At 44.1% G+C, this 25,244-nt stretch overlaps 1 protein-coding gene across 2 annotated transcripts in view; it reads left to right on the forward strand.

Moving 5' to 3' along the window:
* Window positions 1-25,244, forward strand: part of LOC122928385 (proton-coupled amino acid transporter 1-like) — an 82,347-nt gene that overhangs the window by 39,038 nt on the left and 18,065 nt on the right. For both annotated transcript variants that reach the window (XM_044281170.1, XM_044281169.1), the window contains exons 6-10: window positions 517-601; window positions 1,440-1,658; window positions 3,913-4,011; window positions 19,710-19,876; window positions 22,964-23,133. In XM_044281170.1, coding sequence (XP_044137105.1) covers window positions 517-601; window positions 1,440-1,658; window positions 3,913-4,011; window positions 19,710-19,876; window positions 22,964-23,133 — 740 coding nt within the window. The remainder of the gene's footprint in view (window positions 1-516; window positions 602-1,439; window positions 1,659-3,912; window positions 4,012-19,709; window positions 19,877-22,963; window positions 23,134-25,244) is intronic.

The raw sequence follows: 25,244 nt of genomic DNA on the forward strand, positions 1-25,244 counted from the left end.
ACAGCACGGCCGGCGATACATCAGTTACTGTGCGGGGAGGTGCTGGACGAAAGTCGTTATTTTAATGAACAAATGTTCTTCTATTTATCTGTTCTGTGCAGTGCTATTAAAAGAAAATTGCAAGTTTTGTATTTTGTACCTTTGCAGAAATGCAAATATGTTATTTAATTTAGTAAAAGATGTTTTATTTTGTTTTATTTCTTGAGTTAAGCATAACTACATTTCAGCATTATCAGTATTTGTGTGTGCTTTTGCCTTGAAAATCCAAGCAAATAGACCTCTAGCACAATTCCCTTAAAATATCGCATCGCATACCGTTATCACAATTTTTAGGGCCCTAATCGCAATCGCACAAAATTCCCATATCGTGCAGCCCTAATGTAGATGCATAAATTATTTTACATTGAACTATACTTGTGTTAGTCTTGGTTTACTTCAACCACATCCCTAAGATGAGCTGCTTCCGGTAATGGCCTAACTGAATTGTAATGTATTCTTACTATGTTTGTGCCACAGGAGGACTGTCGGTTTCTTCCTCATTCTCACTCAGCTGGGATTTTGCTGTGTATACTTTGTGTTTCTCGCTGACAACGTAAAACAGGTACCAGTCAAAGCAATTAATTTATTTGACTATTTTGTGGAAATTATGCAGGGCTCCCCACTTCCTGCGCTGCTTCTGGTCCCCGCACCGCCACTACAGCTTCTCCCCGCACACAAATGAAAACATCTGGTGTCTGGGGCGAGCCTCCCTAGCAGCGCGAGTGACGCCATAGAGGCTCATCCCCGTCTGCCATTGGCTGCTCCCCCACCGACACCGGATGTTCTAACATATCAGCTTAACCCCATTCAAATGAAAGTGGGTGCACTTCCATACAATGCCCATAGGCAGGGGTGTTGCTATTTTGGGGAAAATAAACAGACCCCTTTTTTTTTTTATCTCATTGGAATCTCTGATGGTTATGAAGAACCCTGGTTGATAACTGCACCATTAGGGAATGTCATCCAGCTTTTCACAACCGCTAAATAACTTCTAAATCTGGATTATGTTGGTCCAACTCTACTTTAAGTGTCATACAATTGTCATCCTCAGCCAGGAAAGTCTGTATGTACCAAACCTTAGACCTGGCATGGACATGACTGTGGTGGTATAGTTCAGATTATTGACCTGGTTGGGGTCAGAGGGCATTAGGAAGGTGAAGGAAGATGGGAAAGTAACCATTCATTTGTATATACAGTTGTGAGGCTGTGACCAGAATGCAAAGCATTATCACTCCAAAATGGATGTCCTTCTAGGAAGAGCAGCTCTGGAGCACATCAGCTGCTCTTATAAGTGAGATGTAGTGGAGGATATGTCAGAGATCATTTGGTGAGAATGCCTTAGATAAAGTAGATCCGTTTAGCTTCTGTGCATTACATGTCAATTACTTTTCTCCTTGAAGGTAGTAGACGCCGCCAATGGCACAACCAACGACTGCAACTTCAATGCAACTGTGCTGCTGGAAGAGAGCATGGATTCCAGGCTTTACATCCTGTGCTTTCTTCCGTTCCTCATCCTTCTGGTGTTCATCCGGGACCTCCGCCTTCTGTCCGGCTTCTCTCTGCTTGCCAATTTGGCCATGCTGGGGAGTGTAGTTATGATCTACCAGTTTATTGGAAGGGTGAGTATCGGTAATTTGTTGGGTATTTCTGCATCAAACTTTCCATTAAAACATATGGCTTAAGTAGGGCTTTTTATACAGCTACAAACTTGTAAACTTTTTTTTTTTGTTATGAAGGACCATTGCAGTAGAAAACATTTATCACCTCTGCACTGGATAGGAGATGAGTGTTAGCTCCATGGGGGTTGCATCGCATGACTGCGGTACACAGTTGTTTCTGTAACTGCCATTGAGAGTTGTATAAAGTGGCTGATGCCACTGCAGGCTCATGGCAGCAATTGCATAGGTGTAAGGGGGCTGGGGTCCCCTGTTTTTAGGGATTATGGGGGTCCCAGATTTGTCACAAATGAGTGGCAAACCTCATTCACAGCTGCGTTTTGGCCAAATGTTGCAACCCTGCTTTCCAGTATTTAACTAATCAGTGGTTGAACATACAGAGATTTATCAAGCTGGTGTAAAGTAGAACTAGCTTAGTTGCCCATAACAACCAATCAGATTCCACCTTTCATTTTCCAAAGGAGCTGTCAAAATGAATGGTGGAATCTGATTGGTTGCTATGGGCAGCTAAGCCAGTTCTACTGTACATCGGTTTGATAAATCTCCCCCATAGTCTGAGGGTGTAGCCTTAGGGATAGCCATCAGTTTTAGATTAGTGAGGGTCAGCCAATCAGCTGATTTAATGAGCTGTGGCACCCCAGTGCCATGTCTCCTTCATTGTTTGCCAGGAACAGATCTATACTTTTACAATATTAGAGCGAAGGATATACATTTATTGGGGAAAACTGCACCATTAAAAAGAGGTTCCAGCACCCTATTGGGCCACCTCTAGACTGGATGCAAGATGAGACATGGCTTGGCATGGAGGCATACAGGTATGCTGTGGCATATTTGCCCACAGATGTTGCAGATGGCCCTGTAGATTTATAGCAACTTTGCTGAAGCTGGTGTCCCAGCTGGTCTCATAAAATCTGTCCACCAGCAAGCCAAGAAAGTGTTCTAATCTTGAGAAGACACTCCTGGGGAACCCTCTGTGTGGGTGGGGGCGAGCTTTATCCTGCTGAAAATGACAATTTGCAGCCCTACCATGAAAGGCAACACATGTGACTGCAGGATGTCCTGCACATATCACTGAGCTGTTGGTGTCCCTCGTATGGGACTCTCATATGTGATGGCTGCACAGATCATCACACCTGCAGTTGGGTAAGTTTGTTGCCCCACAGCAAAGACAGGATTGAAGCTCTCACCTCGTGGCCTACATGCTTGAACCTGACTGTTGTTGGATACCAAGCAGAACCTGGAGTCGTGGCTAAAGACGATAAGGTTCCAGGCCATAGTAGTCCAGGTTTCTAGTATTCTATACATTTTAAATTCCTTCTCATTTTCTTCTTTGAAGTCAAGGAAGTGGTCCCATCAGTGATTGAGCAGGAATTTAAATGTATAAAATACTAGTTTTACTGAATCTAATCCCATAAAACTACAGTATATTTCAATCTGGTCAGCTTCTCCTGCTCTGTAACATGCTGCCTGTAGATCAGACACCATATTTACAGTCACAGGTTCCTTTTCAAAGGGGTTGTGCATTCTTCCAGACCTGAAAAGGGAAGATGACCCTGCTTCCGGGCACCAATTCCCCATTCGATCTCCTGCAGGTCTGTGATGCTTAGCTGGCCTCCTTCGATATCAACATCTGGTCCGCGGTGATGTCCAGCTCCCCTTGCGTCATGACAAATGGTCACATGATGCAAGGGGGGCTGGACACCACCACCGTGATGTCAAACCGCATGTTTATATCGAAGGAGCCCAGCGGAGCCTCACAGGCCTGCAGGAGAAGGATCGGGGAGTGGCGCCCAGGAACAGGTAAATTAATGAGAATATATGCATTATAGTAAATACATAATATGGCACATAATCTGACAGAATGCCAAATGAAACAGAAGTGTATGCTGTAACTTAGATTCATGTGTACAAAATGTACAGAACTAACTCATACATATTTCACTGCCATACAACAGCCTTCTTGGAAGTTGGAGACATTCCTGGAAATCAGCATAAAACCACTCCCTTCCGCCATGAATTAAAAAAAAGAATTATTGGCTTTGTGTAAAATCCTTCCAGTTTTCTTCATTTCTAGTAGGATGAGTGATCGCCAGCTAATGACGTGTCAGTTCCTTTTATGTTCCTAGCCCCTGGGAAAAGCATCCATGTTTTATGAGTCTGTCTGGTGTATTAATGAGATGACTCTGTTTGCTTTCAGGACATACCGGATCCGACGCACCTTTCCTATGCCGCCAGCTGGCGAACATATCCTCTCTTTTTTGGGACAGCCATCTTTGCCTTTGAGGGCATCGGAGTGGTAAGATGATAGCTTTCAGGAAGGCGGTGTTCTGTAGAATGTGTTCATAGAATTTCTTCCCCTCTTTTCAATAAGTTGGAGTGAAGAGCAGTTACAGAGAGCATCTGTCTCTATGAAGGGCCCTGCACATCCATACATTGCAGCTTGATGATTTCAGTGGGCACAGCGTAATGCTCCCAATTCCCCCATGGTGGCGCTGCAGAATATACTGAACACTAGATTGCACAGACCAGTTTGAGAGAAGGAGCAGAGGAGGAAAAACCTTTTAGACAAATCTATATTCAGGAATTTAGTTGAAAATATTTTTTTAAGAGTTATGTGAGGAAGACGGTGCCTTACAGTATGCTCCATTTATCTGGATTTTCTAGAGGGGCCCCACTGCAAACCCTTCTCTGTAAACCAGAACCAGGGGCCACTGTGCAAGACCAGCTTGCACATTGTTGGAAATGGCACATGCATGCATTACATTCATGTTGCCAGACTCATCCTTGGTGATAACTAGTGTTGAGCGAACTTGTGTTTTCAAGTTTGGCGTACAAGGTTCAGGTTATCTAAGAATTCCGTTATGGATTCCGCTACCACGAATCATAAGGTAGCGGAATCCATAATAGAATTCTTAGATAACCTGAACCTTGTTTGCTCAATTTGAAAACACAAGTTTGCTCATCCCTAGTTCTAACAGCTGAATGCCAGGGTGTAGAAAAGCCATACTTGCTTCCATATAAAACTAGGTTGTCTTCATCGGATTTGTCACTTAATGAAAAGGTAATTTACCCTGATCAGCTGTTCAATCCATCAGCCTGATGTTGTATAGGCCCCCTTGTTCCCCCAGAAAAGCTCTGACCTGTGTAAGCATGGACTCCATGAGACCTCTGAAGATGTCCTTTGGTGTCTAACACCAAAACGTTTGTAGCAAATCTTGTAATTCCCGATTGCTATAGGTAAAGGCTCCATGGATCAGACGCACATTGAGCCTTAGGTGCCCTTGAAAATGTCATCTGTTCAACGCTTTTCTTTACTTGAACCACTTTTGTCAAGAACTTGCGACTGCATAGCGGAACGCCCCACAAGACTTGCCATTTTGGAGATGTTCTGCTCCAGTTATCTAGACATTGGCTTTTGTTAGTCATTCAGAGCCTGAGGTCTTGTTCACATTTCAGTGTCCGTTTGACGTCTGTGAAAAAAATCAGTTCATGTGTCATCTGTGAAGATTCCATGTTTTGTCCATGTGTCTGTTTTTTACACTCCGTGTGTCATCCATATTCCATGACCCTGCTCAGCTGAACGTGTATTTCCAGAGCATTTCCTACCAGTGGTAGTGCATGTCTGTATGATTTTTTTTTTTTTCACCAAGCCACGGTCAGTAAAAAAAACTACTGATGTGTAAACAGACACATTAAAATCAAGGAGTACATATCCTGCCCGTGAAAACTATGGACTGCGCACATCGGTGAAAAACCGGAAATGTGAACGAGGCCGTACACTTGCCCATTTTTCCTGCTTCCAATACGTCAGCTTCAAGAACTGATTGTTCACTTGCTCCCCAGTATATCCCAACATTTGTCATGATACAATCCCTGTTAGTCACTTAGCCTGTGTTGGTTTGAAGGTTTTGACTGATTGGTCTACAGTGGAGCATACAACCATAATAATACTAGAGGACCGATTACATTGATAAAATTCTCGCTCCACTGGTTACTGACACACATCTTATGTGTCCCGCACAGTTCTGGCTTAACCGCTTTAAAAATAAGGCCTGTGGGGGCAGCTCTGGGTACAGTATGTGGCGGATTAAATTACCCCCGTTGGCCTGAGTGAGAGGTTACACACAACATCAAAGCTGTCCTTGGTAATTACAGATTACTCCTGTCTTTTTCTCATCTCAAAACTGCTAACGTTTTTTTTTTTTTTTTTGTGTGTTTTTTTGTGTTTTTTTTAGAGCCTTATAGTATTTCTTGTATAGAGCTTTTGGCCTGCTTGGCTCCATTTCTTGGAAGGCTTGCTGCCTCCTTACATCAGGCAGTAAGGGGTGTAATCCTTATGGAATGTCTTATTACGTCATATTACAATGGCAGCTGCATAGATTATTGTGCTGCCCCAAGAGGGAGCTCGGGCTGCTATTTCGGGTCTTCACCATGCCATGCTCATTAGGTTTCAGTGACAATTTGCCTTGATCTGAGGAGGCTTTGGATATATTTCACTGTGTGACACCTGTTGGGGAAGGGGCATACACTGAAAGGTATTCACTAGAGTACTTGCATTAGCTCACATGTATTTCTATGGGGACAGTGAAGTAAAGTATATAATCTGTGTCAGAAAAGATAATGTGTGCAATATAGGCATAAGAATAATTTTTATTCTCTAACCGATAACATGGTTGTCTAAAACCTATTGGGGTATTCTGAGTTAATACCCCTACTCAGGATCCTCATCTGTTAGCCACAGCAGAACGGGTTATTGCTGTGAAGGACCTGACACTTTCACTTTCATGCTTTAACCTTGGAAAAACCCTCCCAAAAATGTATTTTTTTATTTTTTTTATTGTAGATTTGAATGTGTGTCTCTGCAGCTGCTCCCTCATTCTCCTCCACAGGGAAGGGGGAGGGGTCTGCTTTAGCTGCTCATATCTGGTTTGGTATTATATGGTTTGAAAGCTGACATTCCAAGCTTTTAGGCAATACCAGACTGACAGCAGAATGTTCAGTATAAAGCAAGATATCACTGTTAGAAATCGAGATGCAGTGAACAAAGTTGAAAGTGAAATTAAAAGCAGGTTTTACCCACAATTATTTCCGACTTGATTTCTAACAGTGATATCTCCTCTCCTTAGTCAGGTTCATAAATATTAGGACATCAACACAATTCTAACATTTTTGGCTCTATACACCACCACCACAATGGATTTGAAATAAAACCAACAAGATGTGCTTTAGGCTGCATGTACACGGCTGTGAGTGGTCCGTGGTATCCCGGCCTGGATTCCTGCTGAGAGCAGGAGCGCACGGTGTCATAACAACCAATGACACCGTGCACTCCTGCTCTCAACAGGATGCCAGGCCGGGATACCACAGACTGCTCACGGCCATGGAACACGGCCGTGTGCATTTGGCCTTAACTGCAGACTGTCAGCTTTAATTTGAGGTAAACAGTGTAGGAATTACAACATTTTGCATATGTGCCTCCTACTTGTTAATGGGACAATTGACTTCTCAGCTGTTCCATGGCCAGGTGTGTGTTATTCCCTCATTATCCCTATTACAATGAGCAGATAAAAGGTCCAGAGTTCATTTCAAGTGTGCTATTTGCATTTGGAATCTGTTGCTGTCAACTCTCAAAATGAGATCCAAAGAGCTGTCACTATCAGTGAAGCAAGCCATCATTAGGCTGAAAAAACAAAACAAACCCATCAGAGAGATAGCAAAAACATTAGGCGTGGCCAAAACAACTGTTTGGAACATTCTTAAAAAGAAGGAACACACACCGGTGAGCTCAGCAATACCAAAAGACCCGGAAGACCCCGGAAAACAACTGTGGTGGATGACTGAAGAATTCTTTCCCTGGTAAAGAAAGCACCCTTCACAACAGTTGGCCATATCAAGAACACTCTCCAAGAGGTAGGTATATGTGTGTCAAAGTCAACAATCAAGAGAAGACTTCACCAGAGCGAATACAGAGGAAGGTTCACCACAAGATGTAAACCATTGGTGAGCCTCAAAAACAGGGAGGCCAGATTAGAGTTTGCCAAACGACATCTAAAAAAGCCTTCATAGTTCTGGAACAACATCCTATGGACAGAAGAGACCAAGATCAACTTGTACCAGAGTAATGGGAAGAGAAGAGTATGGAGAAGGAAAGGAACTGCTCATGATCCCAAGCATACCTCCTCATCAGTGAAGCATGGTGGTGGTAGTGTCATGGCGTGGGCATGTATGGCTGCCAATGGAACTGGTTCTCTTGTATTTATTGATGATGTGACTGCTGACAAAAGCAGCAGGATGAATTCTGAAGTGTTTTGGGCAATATTATCTGCTCATATTCAGCCAAATGCTTCAGAACTCATTGGACGGTGCTTCACAGTGCAGATGGACATTGACCCAAAGCATACTGCAAAAACAACCAAAGAGTTTTTTAAGGAAAATAAGTGGAATGTTATGCAATGGCCAAGTCAATCACCTGACCTAAATCCGATTGAGCATGCATTTCACTTGCGGAAGACAAAACTGAAGGGAAAATGCCCCGAGAACAAGCAGGAACTAAAGACAGTTGAAGTAGAGACCCGGCAGCCTCACCAGGGATGAAACCCAGCATCTGCGTCTGATGTCTGTGTTCCAGACGTCAGGCTGTAATTGACTGCAAAGGATTTGCAACCAAGTATTAAAAAGCGAAAGTTTGATTTATGATTATTATGTCCCGTTACTTTTGGTCCCTTCCTACACCGTTCATCTGATTTGGATGTAAATACCCTCAAATTAAAGCTGACAGTCTGCAGTTAAAGCACATCTTGTTAGTTTAATTTCAAATTCATTGTGGTGGTGTATAGAGCCAAAAATGTTAGAATTGTGTTGATGTCCCAATATTTATGGACCTGACATGCTGTCATTTTGGTATTGTATGGAACGCCAGTTTCAAACAAGACCAGTTGCATGCTTCTAGCTGCTACCATTTATGAGATATCAGCAGTTAAAGCCGCCCTCCCCCTCCACTTTCTGCCCAAGCTCAGCTAGGGCAGAACAGTTAAAGGGGTTATCCGAGACTATTAAATTCCCCCCATACGTCTGGGCCCCTCACAATGAATATACTTACCTCGCTCCCTGCTCTCTGCGCTACTTCTGGTTCCCTCACCACCGCTGCAGTGTTATTCCAAATTTGGACATGTAGGGCATATCTAAGTGTCTGATCGATGCCAGTCTCGCGATGGAGAACGGAGGTGCGGCTACCACATCTAGGTGGAGAATTGATTAAGATGTTTCCATAACGCCCAAAGTATTGAGTGTAAAGAGCTGCACATATTCACAGACAGTGGAAAATATCATACATTTCCAAGGTGGGAATACCCCTTTAACTATTCTCATTGTTATAACGTACAATTTGTTTTCCATCTTGGACTGGATTCCTTCTTACTTTAGGGGACTGTTTAGTGGGTATATGCTGAATGATGGCCACCTCAGTAGCTATAGGCCCCCTGCCCAGCTTTCCATAGATCCCTTGTTCCTGCCTGTGATATTCTACTGCCCTAAGTGCCATAGCTCTGTAATCCTATCATTCTATTCATGAAACAGGAGGGCTCAGGATGAGCCGTGCTATTATATGCCTTGCCAATAGGGTTCAAGCACATCCAATTGCTGTGCCTTTTAATGGTAAGCTTGAATACATTTCTTTAGCTGACCGTTTCTGTGATATCCATGACACAGGCCTGGGTTTGTTCCTCACATTGTCAGTAAGACGGTTGTGTAAGAGTTGTTGACTTGCACATAAACCTTTAATTGTCAGAATATCTTTGTCGGCTATTCTCAAGGTAAAATGCCCAACACCATTACAGACTTATATCCTGTGATTGGCCGCAGAACAAAGAGTCTTAATGGAAAGTGATATGTACATGTGTGTTATACATAAAAGACTATTGTCAGCCCTATCAGGTAGGGGTCCTGCCAGCCAGGGACGTGGGAAACGCTGCTCATTGACAGGAACAGGATTGTACCTGGTGATTGCTTTGAAGTTGTGTGATACCAGGTGAAGCAATGCTTGTATAGGACGTGCCCGCTGTATACAGACCCTGTTGTGTGTGTGTGTGTGTGTGTGTGTATATATAAAGAGACATTGTGGGGAAAATAATACATGTTTATGTTATGCGTCTGGTAAATCTAATTATAAGGATGGGGAATTTGAGGCTTTAACACAAAGGTCTCGTCATTTCTTGCTTTAAAAATGAAAGGCGTCCGCTAATAACCTAACAATATAGTTATATAGTTAATGCGGTTGAAAAAAGACATACGTCAATCAAGTTCAACCAAGGGATAGGTGGGGATGCGAATCCCAGAAGGAAGTGAGACTCAGATTTCTACACATTTTCAGAAGCATACTTTTAAGAATTCATCTAAATCCTTTTTAAAACTGTTCACTGTTCCTGCTGTGACCACGTCCTGCGACCACGTCCTGAGGAAGTCTATTCCACACAATTACAGTTCTTACAGTAAAGAAGCTTTGACGCTTCCGTAGACTGAACTTTTTCTTCTATAGTCGGAGGCAGTGCCCCCTTGTCATTTGAGGGCATTTGACATGGAACAGCTTTTCACCATATTTTTTGTATGTCCCATTTATATATTTGTATAGGTTAATCATGTCCTCCCTCTTGTCAAGACTAAATAAATGTAATTATTTTAATCTTTCTTCATAACTAAGACCCTCCATGCCCCTTATCAGTTTAGTTGCTCTCCTCTGTACTTTTTCCAGCTGCAGTGCGTCCTTTCTATTGACTGGTGCCCAGAACTGAACTGCATATTCCAGATAAAGCCACACCAATGCTTTGTTAAGTGGTAGTATTACTTCCCTGCCCGGGAGTCCATGCCTCGTTTAATGCATGACAATATCCTGCTAGCCTTAGAAGCAGCTGATTGATATTGTATGCTGGTATTTGATCTATGATCTACAAGGACACCCAAATCCTTCTCTATAAGTGACTCTCCCAGTGTTACATCACCTAGGACATATGATGCTTGGAGATTATTACTACCAAGTCAGTGTTCAAGTCAGCTTGTGGTTTGTGGACATCTTCCATAGACTGTACAGTACTACATAGCTTGGTGTCATCTGCAAAAATAGATATGGTGCTATTAATCTCGTCCTCGATATCCTTAATAAATAAAATAATAGAGAACCCAGCACTGAACCTTGGGGTACACCATTTACAGGGGAGCACCCAGGAATTTTGTCTAGGGGGAGTCCGAAAGGCAAAAAAATGTGGCATGTGTAGTGTGCTGTGCCAATTCAATTTTTCAAAGCCCCCTTTATATTTAAAACTGCAGGGACGGGGTGTAGTGTGTTGCGCTGATTCTTTTACTTGGCGATTCTAAAAGCTATGTAGGAAGATAAAAATTGGGCCCCGCCCCTTTTTATAGCCCCTCCTACATATAATAGACCACGCCCAACAAACACTGTACAGCTGACATTCTATAGTTGCGGCCTGTCTCTACACATCATACGGAGAGAGGGGAGTGTCTGTCCTGGCTGCACTGCCTTCTTCACATCATACAATAGACAGCAGGCTACAGCCAGGAAGCTCCTCCTCCGCTCTCCTCCCTCCCCAGATCCTGCTGAAGACCTGTGGTTCCCCCCCCCCCCCCCCCCCCCAACCATCTGCCTGCTGCCTCCTTTGGCTGTCCTCACCCAGCTCTGAATCCTCCTTCTGCAAATGGCAGGGGGAGGAGCCGGAGCATCTCCTCTCCTACATACCGCCAGATACCTCTTACATCCAGTGATGTCACCTTTGTTGTAGACGTTCTCTTTCCTCATCTTCTCCATTCAGACCAGACCGGCCTGATGATTTTTCAGCCATCTCCCGGCTCTGCAGAGATTAACAAACAGACATTAGTTTCCCACATTTCCATCATCTTCACATCTTCTGAACACCCTTTCCTGCCATCCCCCAATACTGTGCCCGCTGTGCCCCCAATACTATACTGCAGAAACAGTCCCCCTGGAAATACTACTACCACACAGATAGTGCCCCAATACTGTGCCCCCAATACTATACTGCAGAAACAGTCCCCCTGGAAATACTACTACCACACAGATAGTGCCCCAATACTGTGCCCCCAATACTATACTGCAGAAACAGTCCCCCTGGAAATACTACTACCACACAGATAGTGCCCCCTTCAACAATTATTGGCACATGGTGCTCTAAAAAAATAACTGCGCCCAGACACTAATAGTATAAAGATAATGTCCCCCCAAAATTATTGTGCTAAGCTGATAACGTGGCAGGGTGCCCCCCAAAGTAACAGGGCTCCCCAAAATAGAAATAATTTTCTGCCAGAGCACACTTAGTAGTAATAATGCCCCTATAGTGCCCATACTAGTAATCATGTTGCTCATAGCCCCCCAGTATTAGCAAAGCTCCGCATAATACCTCCTAGTACTAATAATTCTCCCTACAATATGACAGTACATGAAATACCCCCGCTTAGTGCCCGCTGTTGAGCTAATGTCCCCATAATGTATGCCAGTATAAAATACCCCTATATAGTGCCCTAGTAAATGCCCTCATAGTGCTCCTCTCCCCCTTCCCCATAGTGTTCCCCATAATATGCCAGTAAAAAATGCCCCTTCTAAGTGCCACCATATGCCCCAATAGTGCTCCTCTTCCCCATAGTGCCTACCATAATGTGCCAGTAAAAAAATGCCCCCTTAGTGCCACTAGATGCCATAATGCCCCCATAATGTGCCAATAAGAATAAAGGCCCCTTTAGAGCCCCCACTTCCCCTTAGTGCCCCCAAATAATGCCCCTATAGTGCCACCAGATGCCCCATAGTGCCATTCTCCCCTATGTGCCCCCATAATGTGTCAATAAAAAAAAGCCCCTTTAGACCCCCCAGATGCCCCCATAGTGCTCCTTTCCCCATGGTGCCGCCCCATAATGTGCCAGTAAAAATTGCCGCTTCAAAGTGCCACCATATGCCCCAATAGTGCTCCACTCCTCCATAGTGCCGCCCTCCCCTATAGTGCCTCCCATAATGTGCCAGTTAAAAATGCCCCCTTAGTGCCACAAGATGCCATAATGCCCCCATGTGCCAATAAAAAAAAAGGCCCCTTTAGAAACCCCACTTCCCCATAGTGCCCCCAAATAATGCCCCTATAGTGCCACCAGATGCCCCATAGTGCCGTTCTCCCCTATAGTGCCCCCCATAGGGTGTAAAAAAAAAGCCCCTTTAGAGCTCCCATAGTGCTCCTCTCCCCCATGGTGCCCCCCAAATAATGCCCCTATAGTGCCACCAGATGCCCCCTAGTGCCGTTCTCCCCTATAGTGCCCCCCATAATATGTAAAAAAAAAAAAAGAAAAAAGCCCCTTTAGAGCCCCCATAGTGCTCCTCTCCCCATGGTGCCCCCCCATAATGTGCCAGTAAGAAGTGCCACCCAAACAAAAAGTACCACCAGATGCCCCATAGTGCCGTTCTCCCCTTTAGTGCCCCCATAGTGCCAGCTCCCCCCCCCCCCCTCCAAAATAAAAATAAAAAAAAATACACTGATGCTTGCCTCCATCAGCAGCGATGCAGGCCTCTTCCGGCCTGTGTCCCTGCTGTGTGCTGCCCGGCTCAGGCGGCGCGATGATGACTTCATCGCGCCGCCAGAGCCGGCCACTGATAGGCTGCAGGCATTAGTGCCTGCGGCCTATCAGAAGAACAGGGGAGGGACACATCTCTCCCTCCCCTGCCGCAGCACAGGCATCTGTATCGCTGTCCTAAGGAGATCATTAGATATGGAGATGAGCACTTCCACAATGGAAGTGGTGATCTCCTACGCCCCCCCCCCCCCCCCACCGCCGCGAATGCCCGCAATTGCATCCAGGGCCGCGCCGCCTGTGGTGATCGGCGGTGCGGCCCTGAAGGATAAAAAAAAAGGGGCGTAGGAGACCCCACTTCCATTGTGGAAGTGCTCATCTCCATATCTAATGATCTCCTTAGGACAGCGATACAGATGCCTGTGCTGCGGCAGACCCCCCCCCCTGTAGGTGCGCCACTGACCACTTATCACCCTGGACCATTCTGAATAGGAATCATTGACTACAACTCTCTGGACACGGTCCTTTAACCAATAGAACTGAGCTTTTCAGATTCCCCACTGCAGTCCCCATTTATAGCAGCAGGCTCTGGTGACAGCCTTGCAGTAATTTAATGGGTTACTCCAGTGACAAGCTAACTGTTAGATCGTGAGGGACCTGCTCCAAGAACAGGGGTCCTGTGTTCCCCATATGAATGAAGAGGAATTCGAGCATGTGCACTGCTGCTCTGTTCACTCCGGAGATAGCCATACACTGTAATTGGCTATTTCCAGCATTTCCATAGAATTTGAATGGAATGGTAGTGTGCAAGCTTGATCTGCTGCTCCATATGGGGGGAACATGGAGATAAGACCCCCCACCATTTTTCTAATCAATTGGGATCCTAGCAGCTGAACCCCCACAGTTATTTCCTATCCAATGGATAGAGTAATAACTTGCCATAAATGGAATACCCCTTAAAACGGAAACGGTGGTGAACATCATAGTGCCATGTGACTTTTGTCTTATACTGATGTTTCACATTGCTGCAATCTTTTGTAGGGTTATTATAATAAATGATAAAATAACAGCCAAACCGTGCAGGATTTCACTGGGTGACCACTGCTAATCATCTTCGTCCTGTGTATTCTGTTGTCAGTGACTCTCCTCCAGACACCCTCCTGTTTCCTGTACGTCAACCTTTTTGTAGTTTCTAAATGAGTTTGGTTTGGTCTAGTTCTAGTAATGCCGCTTGTAATATTAGTTTATGGAGCTGCAAACGGTTAGAAAACCACATGCTCGGGTCTCAAGAAACCAGCCAGCAAGGCTTTTGCCGTTACCCTTCCCTGCAGAGGGCTGGTGTTTGCACTCTGCCTGTGACATAGGCACAGTCTGCAGCCTCTCTTTTGGTTCTCCAACATCCTGCACTAAATTTTAAATAATTTATATAACTTCTGCTAGATGTCATCTGGCTGCACAATGTGATGGCAAGCAAGCATCACATATTATGTAGTTACCAGAGCCCCTGAGATTACTGCAATCAGGTGGTACAGGGCCATGGAGCCATTACTGGGTCTTTGTATACATGCACTCACTTACCCGATTTTAGAATAATATCAAAGCTTTGTTTTCAAAAGGCATTTTCTTCATGAGGTATACCCTTTAAATGGAGTATGTAGAAGTCTTGCTGCTGTAGGTAGAGGTGTGGTTAGTTATATGGAGAGTCATGGTCTCCATGAGTTATGGTGGAGATGATTAAAGGCTCTTATGGTTGGCAGGGCTTGTCACCCGCATAGGGATTTTTAGAGTCTGTTAGCACGAGGGACAATTCCAGTGAGATCACACTTCCAAGGGTTTGCTACATACTCTCCTTGAGAACCAGAACGGGGTATTATAGACCACATAAGGCTAGCTAGCTACCTTACCTAAACTGGGCCAGATCTCCTGGATTATATGTCCTGATGCCATTTTCTGATCTATACCAGTTAATTCATTTTGCATGCAGTGGTGATAAGATGACATTTCTGGATCCCTTGTGCAGCAGTGCTGTAGACCACTCAAGTTTGGTCTTCTTTTTTTTCCACTTTTTTCATTTTGTGTTTGTTTTTGATGTTATCTACTCAATTAATACTTGCATTATCTTTATTGATAAATAATAAAAGTTAGGTTTTCAAATATTGTTCAGCTTTCTGAGCCCTCTCACTCTGGTTGTTTACGATTTGATACTCCTTGAGCAATAGTTGGTACTCTGGTGACCACTACAAGTTAGTGGCATTGTCCCTCAACTCGATGATGTTGGAAGGTCTTGGTTCTCCATGCTGAGATCCAGCTGCTATAAGAAGTCTTACAAGCAAAATTAGTTTACTGTATTGGCTGTCTAGAAGATAGATAGATATATCTCTCTAGTGTCACCTGTGAGTAGCTGCTCTGTCTGACCCATTAAAAAGCATTGTCTCTGGTTTGGCTGATATCTTATTCATGGTTTTGTCTTTAAAGGAACCTGTCACATTGTTAATACAATGTAATCTGCAGGCAGCATGCTCTAGAGCAGGAAATGCAGAGCAGATTGACATATAGTTTTGTAGGAAAAGATTCAGTATAACTTGTATTTCATTTGTTTAAATTCCTGATCATTCTGGGCTTTGACGTCAAGGAGGTGGTCCTATCAGTGATTGACAGTTAGCTTTGTATGCACAGTCATAGAGGGAAGACTGTCAATCACTGATAGGACCGCCACCTTGACGTCACGTTATACTGAATCAACTCCTCCTGCTCTATAACATGCTACCTGTAGATTACACTGTATTTGCATGGAGATGGGTTCCCTTTAAAGGCTATGTACTCTTTTGGAGGCAATTTTTGATTTTTGCAGATTTGCATTTTACTCCTTTTTGGCTAATCATATTTTCAATTGACCTTTATTAAAAATATTGAGCCATTCTGTCACAAAGAGTTAGCAGTTTATCTAGCTGTGTGACTTTAACTTTGTGCCTATCTAATAACCCTTCTCTTTAGTTTATTAAGAGATCATTAACACTTATTTAAGCCACATTCTTATCAGTAAGATAAGAACTTGTTATAAGAAGTGTTTATAAGGTCAGGGAGCAGAGATAAGGAGTCCATCTGCTCACCAGATGACAGAAAAGAGAGAGAATCCATAGGCTGCTACCCAGATTATGGAAAAGACTGAAAATCCAAAGGCTGCTACTACAGCATCTCCGTTATATACACAAAAAAACGATTCCATATTTTTAATAAAGACCAGTTGAAAAAAAAGATTTTTAGCTCGAAATAAATACAATACAATAATTTTAAAAAACTGTCCAGAAGGTATACATAGCCTTTTAATGGGTTGGACATTGACTTACAAGGTAGTTCCCTATAGATGGCACTAGAGAAGTGGTTTTCCTCCTTCTGTAGGAGAGTTAATTTGGTCTTGGGTTTATTGTAGTGGTAAACACCACACTACATTCATGTGTGTCTGTGCTCCACTGGATGAGACTGGAGATTGCGTTTTCCTGTCGGATTGGGGTGTTTTCCATCTGAACTACCTGTACTAAATTACTGACCGTTTACCGGAGTCTGAATTACATTCATACGATTATAATGTATACCCAGTATGACCGACGCATTGCATTTTTCTTGGATTGCTCATATTGCAGAGAAATTTGAAGGCACTAACAGATCCTCATCATAAAATGGAAAATTTACAAACCAGTGTAAATAAGAGATGTGAGATTGCGTAGCTGCTGCATGGATTTTGAATAGAGTATAATGAGACGAATTAAGGCATGTCGGTCTGTAGTACCGTGTTTATCTATGACCCGGTGTGGTCTTTAGAAGGCAACAGTATGTTATTATGTTAGATTACTTGCCTAGAAATGGGGGAGGGGGCGAAGGCGATGTCCTTCTCTTAACATTTGGCTTTTGCCCTCGTTGCTTGTAAGATAGTGTTTGGGTAACACTACACATATTATAGAGGATAGCTTTCCTGGTATACAAAAAGCACCATTTTTGTACAAACCAAATATACATAAGCATTTGGAAGATGGCTGACTTTGGTCTAGCAAATTTATAAGAATTTACGCCAGAAACTTGGTGTAACTCATGGCTAAAATCTCTCATTCCATAGCTGGCATACATTTCAGGTTTGTTTGGCACGTATTACCTCTGTGGACTTTTGAAGAAGGATGACTGTACATATTCAGTAGCTGATAGCTATCTCTCCTAGCTCCTCCATATACATACACGTTCAGCTCAGCCAAACATTTATGTGTATTCAGTGAGGAGAAGGCTGCTACCAGACACTTCTGGAGGTGGCTTATCTCCAGGGAGCACAAAAGGATTTTGAACAAAAGGACGAAAAAATATTCGCTTCGCCTGATCTTTCTCTTTCCCGACATCATGTTTTGGGGGAGAGTTGGAGCTCCCCACAAACATTGGACTATCGGCTGAACCCGCTGTTCTTGGTGGATTATGCCCACAATACACACGAGCTGCTTTATAAAATGATACAATTTACCCTAAAATAAGGAAAATTGGATTCTACCTCATAAGGGTTTTCTTCTTCCTCTGGATCAACCTCTCAGGATAACGGGCTGACCTGGATGGACAGATGTCTTTTTTTTTTTCAACCTTACAAACTGTTACTATGTAATAAAATAATAAAAGACAATATTCTCGCCCACTCAGTCCTCTACAGTTTCTAGGGGTGCGGCTTTGGTCCTCTCTCAGGTTTGTTCCAATTACTGGCTTCATTGATCTCAAGCTGTACACTGCTGAGGCCAGTGATTTGGCTGCAGTGGTCACATGCCTTGTATAGCTACATCATCGTTGCAGCCTGTATACGTAGATTAGAGGTGAGCATCGGACTGTCAGTGCTGGAAATGGCAGGGAATCCCCACATGGCCCCCTTTAGTAGTACTTTTAGGGTATCTTCACACGGTGAGTTTTAGATGAGGATGCCCAACTAAAAAGCTTAATATAAGGGCATAGTTAAAAAACAAAACAATTGTTATACCATTTCTTAACAAGGTTTCTGTGCTGAAACCGTGGCTGGTCACTGCATGCAGATTAGCCCCCTTGAATGGGACTAAAGCAGCGTATGGCTCTGTGACACAAACAAATCAAAATCATGGCAGAATGAACGTATTCTTAAGAAAGCTATGGGGGGAATTTACTCCTGAAAATCCCCCAGATTTGCTTTAGGTAATTTAAACACTCCCCCCCCCCCCCCCCCGAGTTGCCCTTCTAATATTATGCAACAGTCCTAGATCCTACAGAGATCAGATTCCTTCTGGCACTGTGCACAAGTTGATAGGCATCTGCTCCTTTCCACTGACGCTGGAGCATTAAGATCCTTGATCCTGGACAGGACTAATGATTCCAGATGAGATAGGTTAATGCTCAAGATCAGGAGTTGAGAATTTCCAGGACTGTACTGATGATGAGGGCGCCCCTCAGGGCCTACAGTCAGCTCACTGTACGAGGCCTTACAAGCCTAAACCTATGCAGGCATTTATCGATGCTGTAAAACAAAGCTAATTGCAGGTTAATTACCACAATCCTAAAATAGGTTTTTAGGATAGGTCATTGGCCCTAGAGCAGAGAGCTGACAGTCCATTTAGACTGAAGTTTTGCTGTGTGGTAATATATGAATAGTGTACACTCTGCTGGAAGTTCTACTATTCTTCTAATTACTGTATATTGCAAGCCCTCTGGCCGTGTAAAAACCAAAGGCACTCCCTAGTCTTCTGAGACTTCTAATATTCGTATAACTCGGTGTAAGGGCTCATGAACAAGACCATTGCAGTTTTGCAATCCACAACCCGCAGATCCGCAAAATACTGATGCCAGATGTGTGCATCCCTCACTTTCTGCAGGTCCTATTGTGGAAATGCCTATTCTTGTCCGACAAATTGCTAAGAATAGGACAGTCTATAATTTGCAGAACAGTCGCACAGATGCAGACACGGGTGACATCCATGGATTGGATATCCATACAAATGAATAGGCGCACGTGCGATCCACACAAAAATGCAGACCCAATGTGGATCCAGCCCACAGTCGTGTGCATGAGCCCTAAGGTGTTATATGGTTTCTTACCAGGTCTAACCGCTGCACTCTTTGGTTGACCTGAAGCACCTCTTTTCTCACTGAGGTTCTGCAGCAGCTGAGGAATGTGGTTACAGTGCCCCAGATTTCCAATGATATTCATCACTGAGCAGTGCTAATGGAGCCTGAACTCTATAGATCTAGTCTTGGAAAATTCTTATATGGCACCAACATGTTCCACAGTGTTGTATGCTTTTTCAGTCCTTGTCCTCAGTGAGGCTCTAAATAGTCCTTAAATATTTCCTTAGCCTACACACAAACTTCAGACAAGTGTGGCTGACTGCAGATTCCTATTGAGCGCTGAGTTGTGTTCCTTTCTTTTTCCAGGTCTTGCCCTTAGAAAACAAGATGAAGATCCCTCATCAGTTTCCATTGGTGTTGTATGTCGGCATGGGATTTGTAACACTTCTCTACATCAGCATGGGGACGCTTGGCTATTTACGATTTGGCTCTGATATTAGGGCCAGCATAACCCTGAATTTGCCCAATTGTTGGTAAGTGCCACAATGCTTCCCAGTTCTAAATCAATCATTTGAGATGAAAGTATCCAGAAAGTAAATATCCAAAATTAAAGGGCACCTGTCAGCAGATTTGTACCTATGAAACTGATTGACCTGTTGCATATGCGCTTGGCAGCTGAAGGAATCTGTGTTGGTCCCATGTTCCCACATTGCTGAGAAGAAGAATATTTTAATATATGCAAATGAGCCTCTAGGAACAACAGGGGCGTTGCCATTGCACCTAGAGGCTCTGCTATTTCTGCAACTTCCGCTCCCTCTCCACTTTAATTCATGGGGCCAGGAAGTGAAAACTTCATCACGCCAGCCTGCCCAGTCAATCAAAGTGGAGAGGGGGTGGTAGTTCAGAGCTTCTAGGTGTAATGGCAATGTCATCACTATCAGATCGGCGGGGGTCCGAGTCCCTTCTCCCCACTGATCAGCTGTTACAGGGAGCCTCCACACTGCCATCACAATGATCACTGTTTAATCTATTAATGATGTGCCAGTGATCATTTTTGTAAATATAATGTATGGGCGAATTCCCACCCTTCTTGATAAAATTCTTTCCCTCCTACCTCATTGTCATATGGTATCCTATAGATACGGCCACCACTCGCCTCCTAAATTCATGGGCCGCGCTTGCGCAGAAGACACTTTATTTTCACCCAGCCGGCCGTGCAGGCACAAGACTTATTTCTTCAGTGCCGCGTCTCATACAGAGCCGCGCATGCCCTGTATGCAGCGTGGCTCTGTATGAGATGCGGCACTAAAGAAATCAGCTTTGCGCATGCGCGGTAGAGTGAGCTCTCAGGACTGCAATGAGCGGCTGGCTGGGTGGAAAAAAAAAATGTCTTCTGCGCTAGCGCGGCCCAGGGATTCGGGAGAGAAGCGATGGCCATAGGAGACACATGAAGGAGCACGCAAGGAGTGTGATGTCTGAAGGAGGTGTGGCAGGGCTTCACACAAACTGCTTAAGCTCGCCCAGCCTTAGAAGCAGGAAACCAGGAAGTGAACAGGAGAGCTGGCTGCAGGTGAGGATGAATTAGCAAGGTGGGGAAAAACCCTTTAAAGGGAACCTGTCACCAGTTTTATGGTGTCCTAACTAAGGGCAACATAAATAAGTAACTGATTCTCTTAGCAAAATGCTGGGTCACTTTCTTTAATTGACCCAGTCAATCTGCCAACATCTTGTATTGAAAAGCTCCAGCTGATAATGATGAGTCATGAATATTCATGAGCTCCTGACTCTCCCCGCCCACCTGCTGCTGAGTGACAGTTTGTTTCCATATGAATCAGCAGCAGGTGGGCAGGGGAGTGGCTATATCGCTGAATTAAATATACGCCGGACTCAATGACATCACGCTGGACTCCAATCAGCTCATTAGCATGCGGCATGCAGCATCTTTGTGTGTATATTATGAGGTAACCATCTGTCACACCAGTAAGTGAATACATCTAAGGTATTTTTTAGTAGTTAATGATTGTATATAATTAGTTAGATTATAATCAAATATCCACATGACAGGTTCCCTTTAAGGACTAGGCCATTTTTAGCAAATCTGACATGTCGCTTTTAAGTGGTAATAACTTTCAATGCTTTTATTTATCAAGGCCATTCTGAGATTGTTTTCTCGTCACATATTGTACTTCATGACAGTGGTAAAATTAAGTAAAAAAATGTCATTTTTATTTATTAAAATAAATACCAAATTTACGAAAAAAATATAAAAATGTGCAAATTTCCACCCCTCCCATGTGCTTGTTGTAGTCCAGGATGCAAACTGGTTTGAGGACAGTGGTAGTGGTACCACGTACAGGGACAGTGGAGCTGGCATTAGTGTGACTGGTGGTCAGTACAAGGACATCCCTCTTGTCCTTGTACTTAACCACCAGCATGTTCTCATTGCGGAGAACCCTACTTTTACCCATTCTCAGTGGCTGCCCTACCAGGAGTCTAAGGAGGCCTCTCTGATTTTTGCACTCTGTGCCGCAAGCCACAGAACCTCTGGCAGAATAGGAGTATGCTGGTGTAATAGTTATCCACGGGAAGGGACAGTGACAAAGGGTGGTTTAGGGATCTGGAACAGCTGCAAATGAAGAAAAAAATCTGTGCAGCTATTCCAGATGTTGTTCTTCTTTCTTCTACTTTTCTTCTTTTCAGCAGGAAAGGGGATACATTGCTGTGGTGTGCACCACAAGTCCCATCAAGCCAACAAGCAGCACAGAGAAGCACAGACCTCTCTGCATGCAGTCGCCAGCTAGAATGGCTGCATGCAGGGAGGTTCTGCCTCTTCAGCTACAGCGCTGCCATTGGCTGGAGCATTGTTCCAGCCAATAGCAACACTAGTATCCCCTGCCTGACCTAAGAGGAGACAGGTGCACCGGTCACCTCCAGATGATCCCCCCCCCCCCCCCCCCCCTCCTCTGCAGCTCCATATCGCAGCCGGAACTGCGATGCGCACGTGTGGGAATCCGGCTAATAGCAGCGATCTTCCAGTAAGAGCAGGCATGGAGCCGCAATTAACCCCCCCCCCCCCCCCTTTCGATCCTTCCCAAGAGACCCACGGACATAGTGACGTACATGTACATCACTGGTCCTTAAGTCACATCCAGTTGTATGTCACATACATGTACGTCACGGGTCCTTAAGGGGTTAAAACGTCATTTTTCTCAGCCATGTGGGCACATATGAACATGGGACCAACACAGATGCCTCCAGCTGCCAACCGCACATGTAAAAGATCAGCCATGTTCTTAGATTTGTATGAAATGTCAGTCTTTAGTTGGGTTCCTAAAGACTTGTGCTCAGGGCTATGCTCCCATAGCTGATCTGCAGTGTAATGCTGTTTAAAGGGTATGGCCACCTACACATCTAAAACTAAGCTACTTGTAGTCATTTCGTCAGTAGCCTCACACTTCTTACCAGCTTACTGAATGTATCTTAGTAAGAAGTAAGGGACAGGTGGTGAATGTTGGCAGTATCAGACTACAGAGTGAGAAACCCAGCTTTTAGCCACAGACCGGTGTGACATGTCTTCTGACTCCTTTTCTTGGTCAATATGGCCATTCTCTTTTCTGCAGGTTATATCAGTCGGTGAAGTTGCTGTACTCCTTTGGAATTTTCATCTCCTTCGCATTGCAGTTCTATGTGGCTGCAGAAATAATAGTCCCGTCAGCCACCTCGCGAGTGGGAGAGCGCTGGGGGCTGTTGGTCGACCTTTCTGTTAGGGCAGCTCTCGTTTGTATCACATGTAAGTTTGTTTTTCTATAAAAAAAAAACTGCCCTTTTTTCTCTCTGTAAATAAAGGGGTTGCCTTATGAAGAGTTCCTCTGTCCATATGTCATATTAGGTCACATGGACCTCATAGAGGGGATGCCCCCTTCTAAGAGCCAGAACAGGCAAGTCTGTCTTGCTTCAGATTCCTCAGGCTAAGGCCTCATGCACACGACCGTTTTTTTTTAAGGTCCGCAAAAATGGGGTCCGTAGGTCCGTGATCCGTGACCGTTTTTTCGTCCGTGGGTCTTCCTTGTTTTTTGGAGGATCCACGGACATGAAAAATGAAAAAAAAATCTAAGTCAAGTTTGCCATTTAAATGATAGGAAAAAACGGACACGGATCACGGACACGGATCACGGACACGGATGACAATCTTGTGTGCATCCGTGATTTTCACGGACCCATTGACTTGAATGGGTCCGTGAACCGTTGGCCGTGAAAAAAATAGGACAGGTCATATTTTTTTCACGGCCAGGAAAAACGGATCACGGATGCGGCTGCCAAACGGTGCAGTTTCCGATTTTTCCACGGACCCATTGAAAGTCAATGGGTCCGCAAAAAAAAACGGAAAACGGCACAACGGCCACGGATGCACACAACGGTCGTGTGCATGAGGCCTAAATCTGTGTTTTGCCAAGTGTACCAGCAGTGCCTGGGGGCCACATTCAGAACACTCGATGAGAAGACCCCATTAAACAATTTCATTATTAATTAATATTTTGGAAATTCTCTTTCAGGAATACCATGTTTCAGTAAGATAACCTAACTAAGGGTTTGATCTTAAAAGGAATCTGTCACTGACGATCTCCTTATCTTAATATGCAAATTAGGCTCTGGTGCAATGAGGTGTCACCCCTCCGTGGCTGCTTTGCCACTGCTTGGCCCTGTCAATCAAAGCAGTGACTTAGTGGCTGGCCACAGAAAGGAGCAGAGCTTGGGTGCAACAAGAGCGATGGTGACGCCCTTACTTTATATTTAGTGCAGCTTGCTGGAGTTTTTAGTTATTTTTGGCAACCCCTTTAAAGAGAATTGGTCATGTATTTAATTTTAGTTTCATTAATCACATTTAAGTGTATAAATGATAAATAATGTGTTCAGTCTTTTTTATGTATATATTGCAGACATATATATATTTTTTAATTTATAAAATAGGGGCGGCCATATTGATGACCACTATTTTATTGCTGTATTTCCTGTGTAGTCAGTACAGTAAGGTGTGTGCTCTTTATGGCAGCTGAAATAAACTGATTATTAAGCTTATATTAGACGCGCACATAATCGTGCAGATTATCGCTAACAGGCGTTCGTATAAGCACTCGTTAGCAATGATCTGCCTGTGTAATACTGCCGCTGATTATTGGGCAATCACAATCTTTTAGCAGGTTTAAAAATCATTGTTTGCCAGTGTAATCGTGATCTGCTGCCGGCAAATTCAGTATGGGGGCGAACAATGGCATTACGATCACTGCTCCCCATACTGTAGAGGAGATCGCTGCATGTAGTAGTAGTGGTCTCCTCTGCAGACCATTGTCAGGAAGGAGCGCTTCCCTCCTGACAGTCGTCTGCTTCATCTGCGCGTCTAATATAAGCCTAAAGATGGCCATACATTTGAGATGATGATCAGCCGCATTCATTTTTTAAAAATAAAAACGGACTCCATGGAGCTTGAGCACAATAGCAAGTGATGGGCTGAATTCGGCCGATCATGCCATAAACATGCAGTTTCGGCCGATGGTTTCCAGCATGGTGGATTGCATTTTCGGCAGACAAGAGTCTGCGATTACGAATGCTCGTTCGCACTATTCTTTCAAATGACAGTCGGCTAGAACGGCTGAAATCTGCCATTCCGAGTGACTTTAGTCTTCTGTGTATGGCCATCTTAAGTCTCCAGGAAGTGATGGAGACTCTGTATAAAGGGCTTTATCTGTGTATATAGTGTATAGTGCTGCTCTCCTACCTTGTCTAAGCTTCCAGCAGTACAATGGAGTAGGGTTGTCAACTTGTCACGATCAGGGCTGGCGTTAGTGGTGGGCAAACGGGGCAATTGCCCAGGGCCCACATTCCTAAATGGGGGGGCCCCTTGCT

This window comes from Bufo gargarizans, chromosome 2 (assembly GCF_014858855.1).
Source record: "Bufo gargarizans isolate SCDJY-AF-19 chromosome 2, ASM1485885v1, whole genome shotgun sequence".
In the NCBI taxonomy this organism is placed as follows: domain Eukaryota; kingdom Metazoa; phylum Chordata; class Amphibia; order Anura; family Bufonidae; genus Bufo; species Bufo gargarizans.